Raw genomic sequence first — 17159 nt, 5'->3', positions numbered from 1 at the left:
TAAAAAGTTTGATAGCATTCAGCCTCAGAAGTGGTGTGGAGAGACAGGGACGGGCGGAGCTGAGCGGAGTCTGCCCTGACACAGGGTCCCGCCCGGGACGGCCCCGACCCGCTTGGCTCCCGCGCGCGTGCGCGCTGACTTCTGCACGTTTGCTGGTTTTGTTTATCACGCTACGTGGACTCACACACCTTCTGGCCTATAGTATACAAACTTATAAACGTATATTTTTCCAATCCATTCTGCTCTTTGTGTTTTGTTTCCTAAGGCAGACATTTCATTTTAAGCAGCTCAGAATACTTTTCCATGGATTATGCACATCATTGACACTGCATTATTACTTTTACTTGCATAGTTAGAGCACGTTGAACCACAAAGAAAGCTGTACTTACTTTGGCATATTTTACAAATATGGGTTTGAGGGTAGGGGCCTAAGGAATTTCTCCTCTGTAAACAATAAGATCAACACTGGTCTGAATCCCGCAGGTGTGGATGCTGGAGGCACCAGGCATCCTGAAATAGCACCTCGAGGCCAGGGCCTGGAGCCCAGGGGTCTGGTTGTTAAAGCAGTTTTCTTGTTTGTTACTTTCTCTATCCAAAGACCTCATGTGATGCCTTTCTAACTGGCTGATCGCTTGCATATTTTTTTTCTTGCATTTTAAACTTGTCTTTCTCCAGTTCTCCTGGTTATCTGCTTACGTCTATCTCAGGATAGTCTCTGGTATCTGATGTACATACACTTCACTATATCTAAGTAAAACACATTCAATGCTAAGATTATTGCTTTTAATTTTGTAATATTCTTATCAAATTCCATTATATTTTTTTCATGTAAACCTTCCCCCAGACACCACAAAACATAGTTCTATTGAGGTTCAACATCACAAAAATAAGATTTGGCATGATCCATGCTCCATCCCCCTCTAAAGAATATCAAGAGTAACACAATCACATTTATTTACTAAATTACTTTCAGATATGATTTAAAATATCATATGATAGATTCCCTGGTATGCTGCGTAAGAACACTGATAGAAAGTATTATTTCAAGAGCCTAGTAGTTTTTCTGGAACCTATCAAGAGAGCATTGATAAGCCCTGTGAGTTTTATTTTTTTTAACATTATTTCTCTTGTATTTTCCAATCTAAAGGATATTAAATATATATTCTTATATCTGCATTTATTGTTTTATATGTGAGTTATATACATTACACACATACACAGATTTTATTTATATATATGAATATATAGAGAGACATACTACTTCAATCTATCTAAATTATAAATTTTCTTTAGATAGATGATATATATATGTGCCTTATTGTTTTTAAGCTAATATATTAATATTTCTGCTCTGTTCAATCATACTAGCCAAACATACTTGATTATTTTCAGTAATTCAAACATTTTAGAAATTAAATTTTTAATTTTTTATATCTGGTGGCAATAAATAAGACTCTCAGGAGATTTTAAAAATAAAAAATGATAGCAATGCAAAAGAATTTCACATTTTATGGCAGTACAAAGAGACAGATACAAAATGATTTGATAGCCAATAGTTTGGGGATTTCCTGCATGATTTCTTCATATGTAAAGGTGAGCAGCAAATTGTATAAGTGCTCAGTGGATATAACTAAACAACAAATAGAAAATCATTCTTGAGAAAAAGGATCCTGTTTATTATTGAGTCATTTCTTTGGTGTCAACAGTTTTTAAGGAAAATATAATGTTAAATATCCATTGTAGGGATATCTTGGGATAGGTTTCTTTAATGTCCAAATGCTTGAAAACTAAGCCCACAATCTTTGATTTATTTAATTGATTGATCTAACAATGATAGTTTTCAGTGTGATAGTTTCAAATTTATTTCTGGGTGCTGAAAATTTCACTGCTCAAATATTCCTGTCTTATGTGATCATTTATAATTACAAAAATTGTAAGCAGTTATCTTTTTCAAATAGCAGATTTGTAGACATAATGAAAAATAAATTTGAATAGAAATGCTAACCAATTTCAAGAATAGTTCTCTAGATTATAGATAATTGCAGTTTGGTTTCAACCGACAAATTTTCTCTGTGTAGAAAAAACTTTACATAACTAGTCTTTGAAATTTGAATAGCCTAATGTGAGGTCACCAAAAGTGTATTGCACTAAATAACAAACTAGCTACATTCTCTGCAAAAGTGACCTTTGGTAAAATGAAAAAAGAAAGAAGAAATACTATAGTCTCCTTTTGGTGATTTACCAAATACAGAAGAATGTTAAAGGATATGGAAAATCCTTACAGCAAAGATATTTGCTTATTTTTGTTTAATACCAGCATTTCTCATACATGGACATCACATCCAAAGGAATGAGTTTTTCACGGAAAAAAATTCTAGAAATGCAAGTGTAAAGAATTATTATGAATTTGGTCTTGTAAAAATGATCACAATTCAGGTCTTTAGTATATATCAATTTTACTAATGTATCTACTTGACAATGTATTTTCTCCATTATAGCAGTTCTCATCTATTTTTTTTTTATTCTCTAGTTTTGGATAATACTTAACATTTTCTATGTTTACATTCTACTAGATTTGGTTATTTACTGTTTTTGCTAAAGGGAAATCATTCTAACAAGGGATTGAGCTTCCCTCTACTAAGCTGTAACAGCCTTCTTCATTTAGTTGTGTTAAAATTAGGAAGCTATACATACCTTCAACTTGGACTTTGTTGTTATTTTAATTGGGGTGGAGGATATGCCAGCATTGGGTCAGTCCAGACATGTGGGGATCCATAGTCCTAAGGTCCTACCCTGGATATGGGGCAGCAGGAAATCCTTCCTTTGGGACTTTTAGATCTGGTGCTTTGTGTGCCTTTTAACAATGCAAAAACACTAGCTTACAGAGATGCGTGACTAAAATGGTGTCTAGTCATTTAGTGCAGGGTGTTATTGATTGCATCATACCAAGGTTTGTTTCTTTAAGTTTCCTTCAAAGACTCACTGAGTTTCTTTCAGTGGAAAGACATGTCCTCAGTAATTATTCATAAATTTCTACCAACGGTGATAAGTCACAATCACCACTGTCAATGTTAATTTTAAAGAGTGACAAGCTTCTGTGTAGAAAATAGAAGGTGAATGGTCAGGCCAAAGACCCTATGAGCCTAAACAATCTATTAATTTATTGAGAGCTTCAAATTCACATGCTCTGTCTCTGTAAGAATATACTACAACAAAAAGTAAGAGATAAAATGATGTTTTCTTTGGGATATGGGATATACTGCAAATCAAGCCACTTCTATTGACTGTTGGCCAATCTGGATATCGGTAGGGCTCCAAATGACAGGGAGCCCTACCTACTAAATTTTCTATTTGTCTTTATAGACTTATTTTAAGTATGTTAGTAAAGAATGTTTTGTGAAATTGTTTCTTTGATCTTGCACTTGTCTGTTATGCATTGTTTAATAATTATGCAACAGAAGAACACTTTAAAGTTATAATGCTTGATTAATTTTTACATTCTATTTTTGAGCTTCATTTTTAAAAAATTAGAGTGTGAACTATGTAAGAATAGAAACACTTATTTTATCATGGTCATTACAGATTCATAAAACAATATGATATATCAAGAAGATTTTAATAACATCAGTAATATGTGTGGTAAGAACACTATTTTTACTAGAAATAACCCAGACATATGTAGGTATTTAGTCACAAAAATAAATTATTAAGTAGTCAATATATTTTATTTTTTTATTTTTTTTAGCCAACACATTATTCCTGAAAGGATGCAAAAAATTATGGTAAAACACCATTCTGAGATATGTAACTACATGAAACTAGAAAATCTTCACTATGAGAATGGCCTCAGAATAAGCAGAATTTCAGCTAATGTAAATGTAATTTCTATAGCTAAAAAGCATGTATGTAGGCTAATATATTTTCCCTTCCATTAGGAAGAATTACCTTAGTTTTAAGATTCTTCATTTATCTAATTCCTCTTCTATTCATTTGAATGTGCTGAAAACAATTTTGGTTTCCTTTTGCAGGATAAATTAAAAATGACTCATTATACTACAAGCCTTATATCTATTTCTACTAAAAAAACATATACCCAACTGGCTGCATACCTCAACCATCCAAAATTATTTACTGTGCTTCGAGCATTATTTTGTATTATATCATCTCAAAAAGACTCACGAATCTCTTGTGTAAATATCTATTAATGATGGAAAAACAAGTACCACATGTACTCACCATCAACTTGGTACTAACTGATCAACACTTAGGTGCTTACAAGGAAGTAATACTCATTGGGTGCCCGGCAGGTGGGAGGGGCGTGGTGGGGATGGGTGAACTTACAACCAGTGGGTGTGGAGCGCACCGTATGGGGGATGGGCATGGTTGTAGCTCTGGCCTGGGAGAGGCAAAGGCATTATATGAAACCAAAATGTCTGTACCCCCATAATATTCTGAAATTTTAAAAAATGAAATAAAATAAGTATCTATTAATGGTGTCATAATTTGATATATGGCCAAAAGTATTAATATCCTAGTATATTAAAGGATTGAATAAGTCTATAGAATATGAATTGAATCTAAGACTAACCAAGAGTAATTATATGTAATTCCAAGTTGTCTTGTTTTTCATCAGAATTCAGTTGAATAAGTTTAAATCACTTGTTAACACTGCATGGAAAAGTTAACTCCATAAAAACGTCAAAAAGAACCAAATTCTGTGTAACAGGTAGATAAAACAATACTCTCTTACTCGCTCCTCTCCTGGCCTCCAATAATGAAAACCAGAAATTTTAGAAGTTCAAATAAAGGTAGAAAGGTCAAATTCAGACAGAAAATATGTCATTTCATAAACATAAGAGACTATGTTATTTTTCAAGTTAGTGTTCCATATTTAGGACAGCTTAAGTGATAGAATGCAGATTTATATTGCCAGGAAACATGTGGATCGTGTTCTGTTCTCCCAGGAAAGACCCCAAGGCCATATCTATAGCAGAGACACACTCAGAACGAGGCAGATAATTGTGTCAATAGCTAATGCAAGCCAGAGCAAAGCAGCCGCATTGTGTGTGCCCTATTGTGCCAATGTTCTAGTCTCAATGAAATAAACATGAGCATTATTCAACAAAGGCTGTATTACATCCACTTAGAAATCAGAGGTAACACTTTTATGACAGATTTCTCTCTTTGAGTGTACCTGGACCTATTTTTTTCCTTCGCAAGCCCAGAGCAATTTCTCCACTGTTTATACAATACCACCCAAATCATGTAGGCTGATACCAATGCGGTGAACATAGTGTGAGGCACACACCATAGTTGTAGTCAGCCTCTGTTTAGCCAGGATTACCTTTGCCCGATAGTGGTCAATGAATCCTAGGCAGTGGGAGAAGCTAAGGATATATTTTTCTTTTGATTCTCTTAGCGATCTATTTTATCACGGGAGGGGCAGATTTTCAGTGCTAGCCTTTATAGATTGTACATTGAATATTCCTGACTAAAGCCAATCCAAGGCTTAATTTTAAGTCCACTTCGGCATTGATAGTTTTAAAATATGAGCAGAATTTGAGTAAAGCTGACAGATTAATTGACCTCAGAGGAGCATAAAAATCCACCCACATCTTGTTGCTATTCCTGTTCCAAGGACACAGCTGATAAGAACAAGAGATTTATGTGTGTTCTCTGTCCCTGAATACTTTAATCACCGAAACTTAATAATTCTAGCATTATTCCTTTTCTCTGTAATTATTTTGGGACAGTCTTCATTTTCACATGAAAGTGCTATCATGGAAGTATAAAAGGGGAGTGAGATCAATGAAATTCACATGGAGCCACTGGTTTTCATTTGTGCTTTTGAGTCTGTGATGCTGAGACCTCAGTCGTTATGAAGAAGGAAAAATGGCTTCAAGGAAAAGAGCAGACTTATATCCCTATAAAGAGAGCTCTTAAAGAGAAAAGAAAAGCACAACTTACTAGATCTTCCAAATAAGCTAACAAAGAAACAAACAGTCCAGCAAACAAGGCCAAAAGATAAGGAACAGAGAGGAATGCAGTTCTCTCTGTACATGCAGGGGATTGGTTCCAGGACCACCCGTTTACACCAAAATCATGAATACTCAAGTCTCGCTATGAGCCCTGTGGAACCCTCATTCATAGAGGAATGTTGGCCCTCGATAGAAGCAGGTTTCACAACCCAGAATACTGTATTTGCCATCTGCGTTTGGTTGAAAAGAATCGGCATATAAACGGACCTGTGCAGTTCAAAGGTCAACTCTATTTATTGGAGCTATCCATTTCTTTCCTCAGTCAAAAGGCCATGTTCCAGTTGGGTAGCTATATAGTAACACAACAAAACCAGTGAAGAGTAATTCTATCCAATATATTTAAGAGTTACGTACATAAATTGTGGTAAAACCGAAAAATGTATTTTTTCAGGTTTAGCATAAAAGAGCAAAATCAATGTTCTTTATGATCTCAGTTAATTTGGCTTTAAGATCTACCCAGAGGTCACATAACAGGCACATTTTATTAATGAAAAGTAACAGCATCTGTCACACAACGAGGATTTGGGAGCCCGATTTCCACATGCAGCAACGTACGAGCTTCCAGTCTGCCACATATTACAATAGAACCCGAATCTTCTGTTTTTGTGCAATTTTATCTTTTGGGTTTTATAGTTAACTGGGGGTTAACAACATCTAACATTAAAAATATTTATATCTATTACCAAAGTTGGAAAATATAGCTCACCTATTCTAGTGGTTTTCTTTTAAGACTAGAATTGGTTCATTTAAAGAAAATGTACAGAATTTCACTAGCCAAAAGAAACAAATGAGTCCCTGAAATGGGATCATTTGGGAGTAGGTGATCTCCTACTACCCCCACCCTGTCGGTGGTACTTTTTCTACTTCCTTATCCCATGCTCTGCCTTCAGTGCTGAATGAAAAGCTAAGATACATGTAGCTTGAAAACTGGCCCATTTTCCTTATTTTACTCATATGGAAACAAAGATGCAAAGGCATGCAATGGCTTAACCAATTTTCCCACCTACCATGCCAAGAGGGAGTCGAAACTGTCCCCTGTATTGCTTGACTCCCAAGCCCATCCTCCTATTCTATTTCTCTCTCCTAGAGTTAGAGAAACAAATCCTGAACATAGCAGAAATTAGTTGTGGTTAATAGGGAATCCTCTGCTGCCTCAAAGTTGTTTACTCTGAAATGTGAACTTTCCTTATGTGGTTCACCAGTGAAAAGCTGCACAGATTGAGCTGAATATCTCTAACTTCTATAGTCTGGGATTGATTGACATTGTTTACAGATGTGTCCTCTAAAGAGTCCCCATGTGAAATTTGAATGTTGTAAGTGGTGGAAAGAGAGCATAGTTTACTGAGAACTCAGATGCAATGTTAATATGCAAACTTTCGTTAGGGAGAAAAGGCATAAATCGTCATAAGAAAATAGCTTAGATTTTAAAGGTCATGGATTTCATTTGGGGCAAGACTGGAAAAATGGGATAATATATTGAAAATATTTCTCCCAGAATGTCCTTAAGTGTTATTTATCAAAAATTATCATGATTCCCATCATGCCCCAGTAGACACACATTCTTTCTTCATTTGTGAAATAAAGGGGAAGGAGAGAGGATTTATTATTTCTCATCTAAAGCATTATGTCCATGATAATAAGTACATAATATCACAGCTGACTGTGGGATCCCTTGAGTCATACTTACATTTCTGGAAACTAGTATGTGAGAGCCATTTTGACCCAGATAGGATCAGGATTTTATCTTAAAACTTGGGGTTTATTAATACTTCATAAAGTGAATATGTTAGGTATTTCTACAGCTCAATTATATGAGGCTCTACTTTACTCACATGAATTTTAAGTAAGCATTACTATTATTATGAATTAAGCTCACTGTTCACTTGCCAGATAAATTGTGCACACTTGATTTCACCAAAGGATTTCAAAAATTATGTTCGTTTCCATTTCTACTACACACAATCCAAAAAATTGGTGAGAAAAAGACTGCCTTTTCCCTATTACGATGTGAGTTCCCTATGTTTGGTTCCACTGCTACACTTCAAAATTATATTTTGAATTTACTTATCTCAAAATATCCTATTTATTAGATGAATTTTATGCAAAAATATTCTGAGAAAGAACTATATCAACAAAATCTGGCAATGACACAATAATAATAGCTACTAATTTTTGAGAATTCCTTTCTCAAGCATGGTGCTAAGTGGTCTATACATTTTATCTTAAGTCATTGTTAACACAGATCTATAGAGATCATGATCCCTGACAGCTAGGATTTGAACATGGATGTGGTATATAATTCTCCCCATCCTATGATCTTTACTCTCTATTCCTCCTAACTCCATTTGGTACGGTTCTAGTACCCAGGGACATGCTGACGTTATTGAAACCTGTTACTGAGAATATACAGAATAATTCTCACCTTAGACCAGTCACCCATTCGCCACACATAGCACTTTGAATAATCCTCACAGTCCTCAGCCTCCCTGGGTCTGGTGGAGAGGACACATTTCTTCCGTGGGTTAGTACACCTCACTGTCCGATGACGTACACCTTTGCCACACTTGACCGAGCACTGGAAGATAACATCAGATGGATTAGAGAAAGTTGGTGATTAGGAGACATAGACTATGTATTCAATGTGTTAAGTATTGGTTTCTGATCATCCCTCATCAGTCCACCAGCCACATTCAAGCAGATAAATTAATAAAGAATATGTTTAAGGTCACACCAGGCTAAACACCAGTATCAGCGGCCAGTTGGAGCTTAAGGCAGTGCTGGAGACAGTAGGTTTCGGGAATGACTGAACCACTATTATGGACAGTAATATAACATAGGGATTATTTAAGAAACAAATAGCACACAGTGATCAAAATATGATTGATATCAAGGTTTTAATGTAATTATGTAAAGAAATCCATGTTATCTTCGCTAAAATTTTCCTTTTTTTTTTTTTTAGTCTGAAGAAATGTTTGTGAAAAATAATAAATGTTCACAGGCTATCGTTTCTCAAAAACATCTTTTCAAGCTAAAATAGAGGAAATCTTAGAAAAAATAAAATGAAAAATTTCTTAACATAATCATATACCCCTAGGAATCATCATTCTATATGGATTGAAAAAATAATTTGGTTCAAAAATAGTTCAGTTAATTCAATAAATAGTTAATGTATAATGAATGATGGTGACATAATATATTGAAGCACGGATGTATTTTCCACCAATCTTTTCTAGGTTCAATTTACTATTTCACTTATATTTATTCTCCGTATAGTGGAATGTGCATAAGGCACCCCTGTTTTCCAAAGGCAGAGTCACTGACTGACTGCCCGGACACGGGCCCCAACTGCATTCCGTGTGAGTCAGGGCGCACCAGATACCGCAGAACTGCAAAGTCCAACTTATGCTGGTGTCTGGAAAAGGCCCGCAGGAGCTGCGGGTGCACTTAGCAGTGACGCTCTGGCGGGGGGGGGGGGGGGGGGGGGGGCGTGCTGGTTCCCGCATCAGCGCCCCGCCAGGACGGGGCTGAGCCCACCGCCCCGCTCACACTGCTGGGCTCTGGCAACAGCTGCGTTCCTGGAAACATGAGCGTGGAACTAACGACACTTTAGATAACAGTGTGATTTGTCATTTTAATATTTATATTTTTCCTTTTTGCAATTAAAGCTATCCCTTACTGATAAAATCAAGTTTTAAATTAAATCATAACAAGAGTGACATTTTTTAATGGACATATTGCATCGTGACATATCATTTCTCTCAGCTGATGTCAGAAATCTGTATAGTAGAATATTTCTGACCAATTTCCTCCTGAAGAGTTGGCAAAATGTTAGGGTTGGGCTGGGGGTGGGGCATTTTGTTTCTCTAATGCTCGTGTGAATCTTCTCTCTAGATTGAACTGATTCATTTCAATATAAAATATGATATGACATTCATTTTCAAAAGTATACACTGCAAATGAAAAAGAATGTATTAAACAGCAAGGTGCAACCCAGAAAAGTAAGAGAACAGAAAGTTGGGTTGTTTGCTAATGTGCTTTTTGAGGGGGTTGGGTTAACTGAAGAATATTTAGAAACCATATTATCTAAGCCACTTTATCCTAATTTTCAAAACAGTGGCTACTTACTTCAACATAGCAATTTTAATTAACATTTTTACATCCTATCTAATATTCTGAAATTAAGTAGATGGATGTTTTTGCATGTGTGTAGGTGTGTCTTTGCCCATACGTATGAGTATATAAATGAGTGTGTTTATGTGGGTATACGTACCCATACACTCACCTAAAATGCTTCAGGACTGTCAGTCAATACAAGCAATGACTGCCTGTTACTACTATGCAAAGACATGCACTATGGTAACAGATAAGAAATCGCTGTGGTTCGGCGTGGAATACACACTGTATGTTACAAGCCAGTGAGGGGTGGAGGCTTGGGGGTGGGGTGCAGCGAGTTACACAATCTCAGATTCAGATCCCAGCTATCACTTAGGTAGAACTTAGGGTAAGCTATTAATATTTCAGTTCTCTGAGCTATATTACCCTTTCTTATAAAATGGTGAAACTTAAATTTCTTGCATTGGTTATTAAATATAAATAATAGACTAAATATGAAGTAAAATCACTTTATGCTCACATAAAATAATTTTTAAATATTACTTTCCTTTTTCCTTTCCCTTTTAAAAGTTCATGAATATGTGATGAGTCAAATGAGTATTTTAATGTGTGTCCACTTAAGAGTGTACTCATAGCATAGATTACAAAAGAAAGTAGAATTCTAAAGAGTATATAAAATACAATCTTGCTTATGCTATAATATTTACAAAGAGTAAATATTTTTGTCTTTTTCTATTTTCAAAATTATTTTTGAATGCATTCCTTTTATTATCAGCAAAATTACTAGGTAGTATAGAAAAATGCCAACTGCCATGCAGAGAAATTCCGGACATGATCCAACTCGACCTGTACAAGCTAAGAGTCAGAGAAAGACCAGGGAGAAAAGCGGGGTGGCCCCGCACCTCAGACCACACTCCCGCCTCCCACACGGTCATGCAGTCCTGGCCCTCGCAGCGCTGGGCAGCGGCAGGCTTGGGCCCAGCGCAGTCCCTTTCCCGGGCTCGAGTCAGCGTCCCGTTGCTCAGTTGCTGGGTACAGGCCACTTGTCTGCTCTGCAGCCCTTTCCCACAAGTCCGCGAACAGGGCGTCCACTCTGTCATCATCCACCTGAAAGTAAAGCAAGAGTCACTGGAAACGAGGTGAAAGATACCTATGTACCGTACACCTTGACATGTTTGCAGTTTGCAGAATGTCACACAATAACTTTATACTTTTTTTAGTTAACATTATAGTTTTGTCCAAGACATGCATGATTTCTATTCCTTGAGTGCTCTATATTTCGTTTTGCTTTTTTATTTCAGTAGCGTTAGGGGGACAAGTTGAATTCTGCTACATGTATAATATATACTGTATAGTGGTGAAGTCTGGGCTTTCAGTGTACCCATCACCTGGATAGTGTATATTTCACCCAGTAGGTAGTTTTTCAGACTCCATATTTCTTATCTCAGAGTGTCTATCAGATTCTGTCCATGTCATGCTACATGCTGCCTTTTACTACTCATCATATGCCCATATTTAGGTACACTGTAAGTATAAATTTGCTAATATCCAGGAATTATTTCTATTCTTTGTATTTTAAATCTTCACAATAGCCCATGTGTTAGGTACCACAATTATCATGGCCATTTACAGAGAGGGAAACTGAGGCATGCAGAGGTTTAGTCATTTACAGGTCACAAGATTGTGGAGACAGAAATTGAAGCTGTCGACTACCTCAAGATGAGCAATGTGCAGGTATTAGCAAGGTGACAGAAGCCTGTGGCTGAGAATCCCCTTGTGCTGGATGAAATCATCACCAAGGCATCATGCCTATCACTGGCAAGAAGATTCTGTGACTGGGCTGTATCCTTCCAGATGGAGCTAAGCATGCTTCGTTAGCATAGCCACTGTCTAGCTGTGATGTCATTATAGATATTGGAGTGACACAGGGCTAAACTTAAAGTGACCCCATTTTATAGGACCTCAGGACTCCAATATTATTCTTTGATTTATTTCACTAAATCACTCACTCATCCATTACGTATGTATTTTAATACATAGATGGAAACCTTTTTTCCCCAATCATTAAAGCAGTTCAATGTACCTGATGTCACTTCCATTTTAATGAATTAGGATCTACCCTAAGGTCCACCAATTTAAACACCTCCTCAAATTTATTTCAGGAAAGAACCAAGAATTATGGCAGAAAAGGGATTCCTAAAATTTGATATTTGTACAATTCTTGTCCATAAAAATCCTCCCTATATTTCCCATTCCTTGGACAATCCTACAGGGTGACCCACACTAGGCCATCTCAGCCCAGTGCAGGCTGGGCAGGAGTGCAAGGTTATTGTGGGTACATTACTAGCTGTGCATAGTTTTCAAATAATACCTAACAGCTGTAAACCCCTATTGTCTCATTTGTAAAGGGTCTATTATTATATTCCCTGACATACAATAGGTATGTCATATAGTGTGTAATATATATTGCAGCATATTTAAAATGATTTATATTTATTCATATGTTTTTCTAGCATCATCTACCACTTGTTTGGAAAATAAACCATATGCTGAGCTTCTTCCCCAGACATCTTCTATTTTCACCTCATGGCATTATTTACCTGGCATCCGCCCCTAGTTTCTTACAGTCAGCTCCAAGCCCCTCCCACCTAGAGGGGCTTCTTCACCTAACCAGCAGGGGCTGACCTTTCTTTCCCCGCCCTGTCACCTAGCTGTCACCTAGCTGTCACCTAGCGGGAGCACGCACATGGCGCACAGATGCTCCCCAGGGAAATGAACAGGCTTAACGGCTGCCTAAGGGATTCGGCCTTCTTTCCCTTTTTAGTACATAAGTTCCTCAAAGATGTAGATCAATGCTTTGTTCTTTTTTGCATCCATAACACATTCACATAATAGCTTCTCATTAAATGTTTCTTGACCATCCTCATATAGCCATCTAATCTTTGACAAAATAGACAAAAACATACTCTGGGGACAAGAATCCCTATTCAATAAATGGTGCTGGGAAAACTGGATAGCCACATGTAGAAGACTGAAACAGGATCCACAGATTTCACCTCTCACAAAAATCAAATCACGGTGGATAACAGATTTAAACCTTAAATGGGAAACGATTAGAATTCTAGAAGAAAATGTAGGAAAGACTCTTACAGACATTGGTGTAGGCAAAGAATTTATGAAGAAAACCCCTAAGGCAATCACAGCAACAACAAAAATAAATGAATGGGACCTGACTAAATTAAAAAGCTTCTGCACAGCCAAAGAAACAGTCACGAAAATAAACAGACAGCCTACAGAATGGGAAAAAATTTTTGCATACTACACATCAGATAAAGGACTGATAACAAGAATCTATTTAGAACTCAGGAAAACCAGCAAGAAAAAATCAAACAATCCTATCAAAAAGTGGGCAAATGACATGAATAGAAATTTTTCAAAAGAAGATATAAGAATGGCTAACAAACATATGAAAAAATGCTCAACATCCCTAATCATCAGGGAAATGCAAATCAAAACCACAATGAGATACCACTTAACTCCGGTGAGAATGGCCTTTATCAAAAAATCCCAAAACAACACATGTTGGCGTGGATGCGGAGAGACAGGAACACTCATACACTGCTGGTGGGACTGCAAACTAGTGCAACCCCTGTGGAAAGCATTATGGAGATACCTTAAACAGATTCAAGTAGACCTACAATTCGATCCAGCAATCCCATTATTGGGCATCTACCCAGAAGAACAAAAGTCATTCTATAACAAAGACACCTGTACCCGAATGTTTATAGCAGCACAATTCACAATCGCAAAGATGTGGAAACAACCCAAGTGCCCATCAATCCACGAATGGATTAGTAAACTGTGGTATATGTATACCATGGTGTATTACTCAGCTATAAGAAATAACGATGATACGACATCTCTTTGGTTCTCCTGGAGAGAGTTGGAACCCATCATATTAAGTGAAGTATCCAAAGAATGGAAAAACAAGCATCACATGTACTCACCAGAAAATTGGTTTCCCTGATCATCACCTAAATGCACATCGGGGAAGGATACCAATTGGATATCAGACTGAGGCGGGGGGTGGGGGAGGGGATGGGTGTATGCCTGCATGATGAGTGCGTTGTGCACCGTCTGGGGAATGGTCATGCTTGAAGGTGCTGACTCGGGGAGGTGGGGGAGAGGGGGGAGGTGATGGAGGTATGACTACATGGTGAGTGCCAGGCGCACTGTCTGGAGAATGGACACGCCTGAGGCTCTGACTCAGGGGGATGGGCGGGACACGGACAATGTATGTAACCTGAGGTTTTGTACCCCCATGAAAAGCTGAAATAAAAAAATAAATAAATAAATAAATAAATAAATAAATGTTTCTTGAAATAGAATTTATGTTTCTCTCTGTTTTACAGAAATAACCCTAATCATTCCAAATTTATCTAAGCCCAAATATTCCTAGTAATGATCCACATTTTGAGGAGTGACATCCTTTTGCAGCCTAGTTTTCTCATCTGTAAAACAGTTTAATTGTGAACAATTTTATGCTTCTTTTTCTGAAACAGAAAATCTTCCGATAACATTGGGATTCCAGCGCTGACCCTTCCAAGGCTCTTGTCCTCTGGTCTATCAAGTAGGACACAGACCTGCCACTTTGCTTCGGAGTCCCCTGGGGCAGCGGCCCCCAAACTTCTTGGCACCAGGGCCCGGTTTCCTGGAAGAGGATTTGTCCGCGGCCGGGGTGGTGCGAGTGGAGACACAGCCCCGCCCGCCTCCCTGTCTGCGCTGCCCTGAAGACCCTCGGTTTTTCCGCGGACGGGGTGGGGGCGGGGCGGGGGTGAGGGTGTCTCTAACAGCCGGACCCTGCTGGGGTTGGGGACTGCAGCCCTAGTGGATTTTTCCTGATGTGAATATTCATCACCCAGATTTAGTTTAGTTTGTGCTTCATAGTCTGTGCAAGAACATCCAGGAAATAATCATAATTTAAATCCATCTATATATCTTACAAAATATGGAACCCAGAAGGTACTGATGGAAAGTATTTGCAATTTCATAGAATTTCATATTTTTAAGTAAATCATATTTTGAGATCCTTAATATAATTATAAAAGTTGCTTTTCTATTCCTTGTGAAAACTGCTCAAAATAAGAACTAAATATATTCTAATGAGAGAAAGTATTTTTATATTTTAGAATTTATCTAATTTGGAATGATCTCATTTCCTTACTTCTAAGAGGCCTACTTCTTACAAAGCTATTTACTAATACATCAGTCTATTTATATTTGGCACATAGAGTGCTATTGGGCCATTTGGTGACTTTTCCAATGAGTGTGAATGGAAATTAGGATGTTTCTTACTGGAATGGAGAAAGAGAAAAAGCAGAAGAAATAAAGGTTGTTCTCTGCTAGTAAGTCTTGGAAAGTTTTCCTATGATGACCCTTAATAATCGCCCATGTCTATTTCTTACTTTCTGAGATTTTGGTTAACCTCACTAACATCACTTCGTGGTGGTTCAAAACATACTACCTCCCTTTCCAAAGAAGGAAGATAATAATCTCTAACAAAAAGACTTCCAGCCTCCAGATGCAAAAATTTCTCACTCAGAAATGTACTGACCTTTTAAAACTATTCATTTTACCAAGTCATTATTGAGGCATTTTTCCCCAAGATAGCTGAGGTCAGTGAATGAACAATAAATGGCGTCTGATTATATACTCTGCTCCTTTGCAGACCAAGTTTTGAAGTGAGAAATATGCTCTAGTCCTTAAATCCAGCTCATTCAAGATTCCTGATGTATCAAAAAAAAAATCTATGGTTCTTTCATCAAAATGGGAAAAATATATGGCATATAAAATGGTGTTTTGAAATATTTTAAGAAATTATTTTACACAAGATAATTAAGGATTATAATGTCTACTAAAGGGGATAGGGAAAGAAAAAGAGAATACTGAGGAAGAGTTGTAACAATAAGTATCCAGGTCTTTAGCTGACAGGGCAAAGGCCAAAAACACTGTTTCTATATCTGCCCATCACTGAATTGCAAGGACCAAAGGATGCGACTATAGGTAGCAATAATGCCCCTGGTTTCCCTACCTGATTACTATCCTGCATCATGAACACGTTTTAGCAGTTCCCACACTTACGGAGTTAGGCTGAAAAGCATTCACCCAGGACGGGGCCATGTACATGACCATTACCAACCACATATTAATATACTTTCTTCTATTGCCCATCCTTTTACATATCATTCTTCCCTCCAGTTCTTTTAGAAACACATATTTGCCTGGTGGTAGCATTGTTAGAGCAGGAATGCAAAAGATAGGAAAAGTTTTATGATCTCTGGAATAGGGTTACCTCGTTTGACATGGTTGTTCATTACACTTTCGAATCTGTGGCTCTGGTTTGGTTAAATATTTGCATTTCCTATTGTCCACAATGCTGATATTTTTGCTCATGATTTTTGTGCAGGACACTGTTGTCTTCCTTTCTCCTGAAAAGAGCAAATAAACATATAAAGAAATGTTATTATAGGCCTTTATGTAATAGATTTAGGAGGTGTTCATAGGCTTGTTATACTTTTCAAAGATACTTTAAACAAATTTTAGGTTAGATCAATGAAGATGATATTATTTATAATTTATATAATAAAATGTACCTCTAGGCTTAAAGAAGATGAATAATAATTTTTTTCCTTGTTAGAAATTAGATGACAAGTTTTATATATGAAGTTATTATGGCAACATAACTTACAAGATATTAATTGAAGATATCTTTGTAAAGGATTGTGGCCATCTTTTAGCATTAAGTGGTTGAAAGCTGTATTTGCATAAAACATTTAGGAGTCCAATCTCCCTAATGGGCCTTCCTGAAAGCACATAAACATGCCACATAAACATGCATGCGCATTTTGTCATTTGGTTGCACATCATCAGCACTCTACAATGAGTTATGGGAATTACACTCATTTTGAGTATAACTCAGACCTTTATTCTTATCACCTCTGATGAAGA

The 17159-nt window shown here is 37.1% G+C and overlaps 1 protein-coding gene across 1 annotated transcript in view; it reads right to left on the bottom strand.

Moving 5' to 3' along the window:
* The window catches only part of ADAMTS19 (ADAM metallopeptidase with thrombospondin type 1 motif 19), a 231720-nt gene that overhangs the window by 14852 nt on the left and 199709 nt on the right, over window positions 1-17159 (bottom strand). The window contains exons 19-21 of the mRNA XM_045566066.1: window positions 16504-16639; window positions 11054-11258; window positions 8461-8613 (exon numbers count right to left, since the gene is read on the bottom strand). Coding sequence (XP_045422022.1) covers window positions 8461-8613; window positions 11054-11258; window positions 16504-16639 — 494 coding nt within the window. The remainder of the gene's footprint in view (window positions 1-8460; window positions 8614-11053; window positions 11259-16503; window positions 16640-17159) is intronic.

The sequence above is a fragment of the Lemur catta genome, chromosome 12, assembly GCF_020740605.2.
Source record: "Lemur catta isolate mLemCat1 chromosome 12, mLemCat1.pri, whole genome shotgun sequence".
Classification (NCBI taxonomy): domain Eukaryota; kingdom Metazoa; phylum Chordata; class Mammalia; order Primates; family Lemuridae; genus Lemur; species Lemur catta.
This window is presented reverse-complemented; position numbering and strand designations above follow the sequence as displayed.